The sequence below is a fragment of the Agrilus planipennis genome, unplaced genomic scaffold (genome assembly GCF_000699045.2).
Source record: "Agrilus planipennis isolate EAB-ADULT unplaced genomic scaffold, Apla_2.0 scaffold346, whole genome shotgun sequence".
In the NCBI taxonomy this organism is placed as follows: Eukaryota; Metazoa; Arthropoda; class Insecta; order Coleoptera; family Buprestidae; genus Agrilus; species Agrilus planipennis.
In genome coordinates this window covers 93,408-101,816 of record NW_020439031.1, presented here as the reverse complement: position 1 = coordinate 101,816, position 8,409 = coordinate 93,408, and the positions used below count along the sequence as shown (strand labels likewise).

Sequence of the window (8,409 nt, the reverse complement as noted above, 5' to 3'; positions counted from 1 at the left end):
AGTTTCACTTTGTAAAAAATACAATTGAATATATATAAATAGCAGAAGGTACAGTAACAAATTGTTTATTATCTACCATCATGATAGATTAACAGGAACTAAAACACAGGCAAATTCGAATTCTATTCATCATTATTATATACTGGGTGATTGGGTGTAAGTAAATAACTAGGTGTATAAAACAGCCGTAAGTGGACCTTTTTTTTTATATTTCGAAATACCTTCTCTATAAACTAAGCATTTTTTTTATTCGAATCCAAAAATTACATTATACACATTACCCATCTGAGAACATTAAATGTACAAATTTGATTGCAAATTTGTTCTTTCTCATTTAATTAATATGCAATTTAAAAAATTTATCTAGAACATCAAAATGTAACTCATAAACGATTACGGTTAATTATTCAAACAGTACAGTATATTATTTAGACTTTTAAATCTTACGTAGGTGCAACAACGCAATATTTCACGAATAACGACGCATAAATAAGCTTTTCGAAAGCAATCAAGAAAGTTTCATAACTGTTAATTATAAAAATCTTTTACGTAAATATACAACAATTGCAAAGAGAACATGTTTGCAAGTATTTTCCCATAACAAACGTAAAGAAAAGAAAATTTAGGATTAAAATGAAAATAAATTAAACTTGAAGGTCCACCGAAAATATTGTTTCATTTGCTTTTTATATTATCTATAAAGACAAGGCATTTAGTTGTTTTTTTTTTTTAATCACTCACACCGTTATATATTAAAAATTTTAAAAACTATATGTATTTATTTGCGGTTAGCAATGTTTTTGGTTGCGAACCAGTTTAGGATGATAAATCGGTCGATGTATACTTTTAATTGTACGTAACAAGCAGCATAAGTAAAAGTAGTCTGACACAACACAAGCTGTCGTTAACAGTGTTTTTTTTTTCTTAATAGGCTACTACCACTCGTTTCTATTTGTATTTGTATATCTACCTAATTATGTACAATGTACACATTAACTATTAATGAACACCATTTTGCTTTTGACGGGAAGACCCTCTTCGACTGTATCAAAAAAATACGGATGAAGATATATCTTTGGTTAAGTATAGTACAAAAAACTTATTTAGCCTTATTTGGTCAGATCTGTATAACGAATACTGCACAATTGTAATAACAGGGGGTAGGGGGATTGTGTGTATAAAGTGATGTATTCGATTTGTAGTAGCTAACACTGTGTATTTGCAGAACCGTTTGTTGTTCTGTCATTGACGAACCCGTTTATAGCGAGGTTTTCTTTTAACGACGACTGCAGCTGTTGATTAGACTGCAGAGAATAGTCATTCGGCAATTTGATGGGCGAATTCATATGAGCCGAAGAATCGGCATTCAAATCCTCCATTTCAGAGTCATCCTCCGAACTTTCGACAGAAAAGTCTTTCAACTGTCTTGCTACATGCAAAGGAGTAGAAGGATCGTCTTGATTTAGCGATGCATTTGTATTAGTATTTCGTGCTTCTTTTCCTGCTGAACTATGATAAAATGAAATTTGTGCAAATTCCGGCATAGCATCGTCTTCTAAATGAGAAACTAATTCTAAAAACGTCGGTCGCATATTTTGTTTGTGTTGCCAACAGAAGCGCATTAAAGTGTAGAGTTTGTCTGGACAATTTTCAGGACGTTCCATTACTCCGCCATCAATTACATATCTAAGAACCTGGTCATTGGAAAGACCTTGATATGGTTGAGAAGCTAAAGTGGCCATTTCCCATAAAACTACACCATAGCTCCAAACATCACTGCTACTTGTAAACACACCGTCTTTCAAGCTCTCCGGGGCCATCCATCTTACTGGAAGAAGGCCCTTTGTACCCTTTCGATAATAATCAGTCTCATAAATATCTCTCGTCATTCCAAAATCGCCTATTTTTACAGTTAAATCTTCAGCTACCATACAATTGCGAGCCGCTAGGTCTCGATGTACAAATTTTTTGGCAGACAAGTAAGCCATACCATCGGCTATTTCTATAGCCATCTGCAAGATTCTCTTTAATGTAGGAGGTTGTTTACCAGTAAAGTTTTCTGCATCAACTCGATGAGACCTTAAATATGATTTTAAGTCTCCATTTGCCATAAGTTCCATAATTACTAAGGTTGGCTGACCTTGTGAAACCACGCCCAAAAGGCGAACCACGTGAGCTGTATCAAATGCTTTCATCACTGAAGCTTCGTTCAAAAATTCTATCCTTTCTCTATAATGTAAAGTGAGAAAGATAAGAATCGCAAAGGATTCTCTTTAACACAGTGAAAGCTAGGGAAGGGTATTTCTGTAGATGGTATGCAGTAGCAATGTCAAAAGGTTCTTTCACATCAACCATTCAAACACACAAATTTACCATCCGATTTCATTCTCAGAACTCATAATCATTAAAGAAACATTAAGCGACTGTTTCGGTAGTTTTGGTAGTCCTAGCTTTCAGTTTTCCACCAAAACTAACCACTGTACGTATGAGACATACACAGCTAACCAATTTATGTAACACGTACCAAAAGCAAATTAAACTATTTATCTATCCTACTTAAAAACTATTATTACCTGTTTGTTGCATGTTCGTTGACAGTTTTGACGGCACATTTAATTTCAGATTTTCCTTTAATATCTTTAGCGATACCTTTATAAACCATTCCAAAACTGCCTTGGCCTATTTCCTCTGTGAGTACTATTTTTTTACGCGGCACTTCCCATTCGTCTGGTTCATACAAAGCACTTATATATTCGGGATTTACTGAAGCAATAAGTTTCATTCCTTTCACTGAAGCACTATATTTTCGTTTCCAGTAAAAATAGGCGCTACCAGTCAGCCCCAAAATCTGTAATGTCAAAAAAAATTTAAACAAAATATTTTTTCATCAAGTCAATTATTTTACCAATAAAACTGAGAGAAACACTAATACAAATATTTTTGTGCGAGTTGTTGTGGTGTATTCTTCAACATAAAAGTAAATGAAATCTGAATATTGTCCATTTCTGGCTTGAGAAACAGCTGCAACTCTCACACTGTAATTTCCCCGACTTAATTGTGTTAATACATGTATATTATTTTTCTCCTTAAATTCTTTTCTAAGAATACACTGACTTACAGGATTTGCCTAAAACAAGAAATAAATTATTATTTAATAAGTTGAAACATATAAATATAGAATTACGTTTTTATTGTCCACTCTTTTATATTCCACTATGTATGTTAATATGACTCCATTAGGATAAGCAGGCTCGTCCCATGTTAGTGACACCATACCCAAACTGTTATTTGTGACGCGAAGATTTGTAATATTATCAGCTCCCGCTGTAATGTCATTAAAATATATAAATATGAAAATAGAAATTAACATTAATACACACGTTTCTTTTCCGTTCGAGCACTTGCAATTGCATCTTCGCTACAATTACGAAGCAAATAGGTTTCATAATTTTCCTCACTCTCCTTTTCTCGACATGCGCTAATAAATATATAATAATTGGCATAATGACGAACATTCGTTATATAAATATCCGTTTTACCAGTGACGTTAAAGAAAAAGTAGTCTTGTGGATCTATAAAGCATAAAAAGTATTCATTTATTCAATAAAATGTTGCGATTGAATGTACGCACCTTGTTTATTGGGAGCGTTTTTAGAATTATTTGATGAATTTGTGAGCTGAAGGCCGCTATGAAGAATGTCAACACTTCTAGGTTTTCTTCCTTTATTACGCTCGTCTCTGAAAGAGAAAACAATGAATAAACTTTATTAACTATGAAAACAATTTATAATTTTCATTTTCACAATGTAATACCTAACTTTTTTAAAATTTTAAATTAGATACGTAAAAAAATGGCATACTTTTTTATATATACAGTATTTTGAAGTTCATCTTCAAAACTGATTTGATTTTGAGCATCTCTTTCTCGATCAATTTTTTTATTTTTATGCTTTGAATCACCATCGCAGGAACAAGTATCATTGGATTTTACTTTAACAGAGTCGGGAGTTACTTTGATAATAGGTTTAGGAGGTATCAATGCTAAAAACAAAGTCATTTATCATTTTTTTCACATTCACAATTTGCATATATACTTACGTTCTTCACAATAATTTCTATCAACTCTATCATCTGTGGTATTATCTCTCTGGCCTATTATGATATAATGAGTGACATTACCATTAGGATCGAGAGGAGGACTCCACTTGATATAGAGGGCATCACTCTTATTACTCACGACTTCTATTTCATGAGGAGGTGAAGGCACTAAAAATAATAATTAGACAAAAAAAAAGTTTAACTATATTAAATAATCCCACCATCTGGTAATGTTTTAAAGTAATAGATACGACTCTGCGCTCCTGTTTGTTCAGTTGCTATTGTGTATGTTTTTACATAGTAAGCATACTGGGTGAACGGTTTCAATCCCACCAACGAATGTTTTATATATCCGTCATTGCCGTCTTGAGTACCTACGTCATCTACTCTCCACCTTAAAAAATAAAATAAAATACAAAAACACGTAAATATAGAAAGAGTTAAATTACCCATCCTCTCCACAAGCATCTCGACCATCATATAGGGTAACGTTCTTATAAGGGGCCTCCATTGAATAAACGATGTACCCTAACAGTTTTCGTTGATCGTATAACTTAAAAGGTACCCACGAAAGAGAAACCATTTGGCTATCAATTGTGGTAACATTTACTTGTAAATCAGTAACATTACCTACAAAAAAAATAATTCTGATTTAGTTTTAGATGTAACTATGTGCTTTCTAGCATTGGCTCGTTGCATACATACAAGCTATTTTATCGCCGTTTGAATTTGAAGCCACTTCAAGTTCTTTTAATTCGGGCAAATTTGTTTTCTGTTGCAATTCCTGAATTTTATAGTAACACAGTTTGGGGTTGAAATGGAAAAATAATTTTCCTCTGCCAATTTTTAAAGTTCGATTATTTTTCCAATCCCATAAATCCTGCAAATTCTGATTGTCCAGAACAACAAAAACGTACCTTAAACAATAAATAACGTTGATTTTTTTATGTATATGTATATATATATATGTCTGTAAACGGTTACTTGTCACTGTCCAATGTGTGACCATTGATAGCTTTAAGGTTCCGCAAGAAATTAAAGGACACTAACGGAAATGATCGAACTACTTTTAAATAACCATCTATTTCCTCTATCATATTTAAGTTTTCATCTAATGCATTTACCACATTTCCTTTAAAAAATTGTTAGAAATTAATTAAGAAAACACATACCCATTACAAAAATACTTACTACCACCTCTTATTTGAATTTCTAAAGAGCCATTGATATGTGTACAACCTCGTAACTGCTGAGCTGCCAAAATACTGTCTATTCTACTTGCAGGGCATATTTTTTTACACCTACCTGCAAAAGAAGGGAAAGTTAATGCACAGTATGTACAACTGTTCCTTTTATTTGGAAATATCGAAATGTACTTCTCTATGTCTCAATAGAATGACAATGAAAATAAATATTCTTTTGTAATTTTAATACAAAAGAAAACAAGTAATTAATTTTCGGTACCTTCGCAAAGTTTACATTCGTGGTTTTTATAGTCGTCCATATAGTTAGCAGGACACTTAATGATACATTTATCTTTGAATATTTTAAATGGGTAGTCAAAAGGTATTTTTTCTTTCAACTCCATTGGTCGTTCCAAATTGATGCACGTTTGTTTATTTATACAACGTCTTTCCATATACTAAAACCAAAAGCAGCTTTTCTATTGAGAACATTATTTTTTTTATTAAAATTATAAACGTACCTCATATTTGTCTTTTGGGCATTCTGTTACACATCTTGTGTGATTACCGCCTTCTATACTAAACTCCTTACAAACATCGCAAACGTTTAGTTTTTCGCCGGAGCATCCACCTAGACATTTTTTGTCGCAACATTCACCTCTGTTATTGCACGCACTACAATTAGGGGGGCAAACTTTTTGACAATGTTGCCTATTCCAGCACAAGCGCCTATTGATGGGTACATTACTACCCCGATGTTTGGCCTTGGGGCAAGAAGAAATATGGAAATTTAGATCCGAAGAGTTCACGTCGTCCCCTGGGCATATAGGACACTCGTTTTCAGGTTTAGTACTTTTAATAAAATGATCGCCTTTCTCATGAGCGATTAAATTCCAATCGATCGAATTAATAAAACACAATGAAGGATTTTTGTCGATTCGTATTTGACCTCGCAATATGTCAGTTAATGAGTACAATCCTATCTCTTGGAGACTTGACATTTCAAAAACTACAAACGCATAGCCGTTAAACAGTTCCCTACCTCGAATCACTGACAAATTTGGGAAAAGTTGTCCTATACTACGTAAACCGATTACGCGGTAAAGTAACAAATAATCTGTAATTTCTCTTAACTCTGGAAAACTTATGTTTGATAGAAGAGTTTCGTTCACTATATCGAACAAAAGTATTTGGACAAAGCCTTCCACTACTTGGCACCCCTTCAACTGCCCAAAGTGCTCTAAACTATTTCGAATATCGACACTGTTACAAACTGAAAAACAAGTAAAGAATAATAAGGAAAACTGTATCTTCGGTAGAAACAAAACTGAAATAAAAAGGACAACTCACTTTTGTTATGGCTAGAGCTTGGTGGCATTAGATCTGTTGGTGTAAACTGCTGTTTCTCAGGATCAAAGGCGGCTACATAAAATTGTCGATTGCTGCTTTGTTTGTTAATAGAGAGGTACAAAAGTAATATAAATAAGTAGACAGTAAGCAGCCAAGGCAATGGCAGCCGATTTCGGGCCGGTAAAGATGTGCCGTTATTGACCATTAGGAACAAATTTCTGGCATGTTGAATTAGCCACGAAAGCTCGAACACGCCACAGTAACAGTTATAGGTATGACTTTAAAAACAGACAAAAATAATCCTGTCGTACACGAAGTCTCAGCTAACTGTTTCTTAAAGTCGCACATATTCCATTTAATTAATAAATCATGCTACAAATACATAATTAATTAATCCTATTCATGTTTCCTTTATTTGTGTACCTTATATTCTGAAACAAATAAAAAAGAAATAATTTCACACAGGAAAATAGAAACAAAATTACCTATCATATGAACAAAAAGAAAAGATACGATAAAATATCCCAGTCAATTTTTCACATGCGTTATTTTTTACGGTAATAGATTGTAAGTAATTCACGAAGGAGTACCTAATACAGATCTGACTCAAAAGTTACAATTTAAAATGCTAATGAAAATAACGAGTAGGTCATCCCAATAAGGTCAATTTCTTTATTTAAAGGCTACCTTATGACTCCAGTCGTTTGTCACCAATGAAAAATAATTTAATTACAACTCAGATTCCCGAGGTCGAGGGACTTCATTCATCAAATAAAACATATTAAAATTAATTACCAATTTATACTGAGCAAAATTAACAATAGGTGATGTAGAATGTAATAAAAGTATCTACCAGACTAAAAATTCTTAGTTTTGCCTATCTTAAATGAAATGGATGATCTTATTCTTCTATCACAGTATAATTAATTTTCTATTTTATAAATTACGGTTGATTTGTATTTGTAATTATTAAATGTAAGAAAGTAGTTCCTACAAAAAATACATAATAGAAAACCTAAAACACACCGCATGTGAAATTATAAATATATTATGTTTTAAGCATAATTTTAAACTATGCATTAGATCAATGATCCATAAAAATGTAACAACATTAGTTAAATAAGTTACATGATATTTACAAAAAGTTTGTCAATTTTATATATTTTGCTGCTATAATAAAGTTTATCTATTTTCGCAATTTATTTTTAAAAAAATATTTCTTACCATTTAATGATTTATGATTCAATGGTAGAGCATTTCGCAAATTACACAATATTGTTGAAGATAAGTAACACTTCAAGTCTTTGCAACTTAAAAATTTTAAGTAATTTTGTTATAGACTATTTATAGAAATATTTATAATTGTAATATATATTGAATGGAATCGAGTCTCACTAACAAAACTAATGTCATGGTAATTTGAGTAATTTTGTTTTTTGTCTATATGGGAAACTTTTTAAGAATTATAAAATCTACAACCCCTTGGTTAAACCAGAATCTTTTTATATAATGGAATCAATTATCTACAACCTTTGGCATATTAATTCCTCCAATTGATTTTATACATGTAAATAGGATTGATAAATTATTTAATTTCATACAATGCTTTCATTGCTACTTATTTTGTCTTTCTTTAAGATCACATTTTGTAGCACCATATGACTTCTCACTTACTATGTTAAAGTAATTCTTTAACAACAAAACAAAAACAAAGCGATTTCCAAATGAAAATAACGTGTTTGTAAGCTTACCATGCTATTACGTTTCTGCTCATATC

The 8,409-nt window shown here is 32.1% G+C and overlaps 1 protein-coding gene across 3 annotated transcripts in view; it reads right to left on the bottom strand.

Annotated features, from left to right (window-relative positions):
* Positions 1 to 719: 719 nt before the first annotated feature.
* LOC108742676 (insulin-like receptor) overlaps positions 720 to 8,409 on the bottom strand; it is a 16,676-nt gene continuing 8,986 nt past the window's right edge. The window contains exons 1-18 of one of the 3 annotated variants that reach the window (XM_025976554.1): positions 8,384 to 8,409; positions 7,056 to 7,063; positions 6,633 to 7,004; positions 5,804 to 6,555; positions 5,563 to 5,740; positions 5,290 to 5,403; positions 5,083 to 5,230; positions 4,804 to 5,015; positions 4,548 to 4,728; positions 4,320 to 4,492; positions 4,099 to 4,266; positions 3,861 to 4,041; positions 3,632 to 3,738; positions 3,381 to 3,572; positions 3,185 to 3,324; positions 2,906 to 3,127; positions 2,574 to 2,848; positions 720 to 2,229 (exon numbers count right to left, since the gene is read on the bottom strand). In XM_025976554.1, coding sequence (XP_025832339.1) covers positions 1,206 to 2,229; positions 2,574 to 2,848; positions 2,906 to 3,127; positions 3,185 to 3,324; positions 3,381 to 3,572; positions 3,632 to 3,738; positions 3,861 to 4,041; positions 4,099 to 4,266; positions 4,320 to 4,492; positions 4,548 to 4,728; positions 4,804 to 5,015; positions 5,083 to 5,230; positions 5,290 to 5,403; positions 5,563 to 5,740; positions 5,804 to 6,555; positions 6,633 to 6,837 — 4,272 coding nt within the window. In that variant the 5' untranslated portion in view covers positions 6,838 to 7,004; positions 7,056 to 7,063; positions 8,384 to 8,409 and the 3' untranslated portion in view covers positions 720 to 1,205. Of the gene's footprint in view, positions 2,230 to 2,573; positions 2,849 to 2,905; positions 3,128 to 3,184; positions 3,325 to 3,380; positions 3,573 to 3,631; positions 3,739 to 3,860; positions 4,042 to 4,098; positions 4,267 to 4,319; positions 4,493 to 4,547; positions 4,729 to 4,803; positions 5,016 to 5,082; positions 5,231 to 5,289; positions 5,404 to 5,562; positions 5,741 to 5,803; positions 6,556 to 6,632; positions 7,064 to 8,383 lie in introns of all 3 variants that reach the window. The other 2 variants (XM_018477966.1, XM_018477967.1) reach the window with 2 other exon arrangements.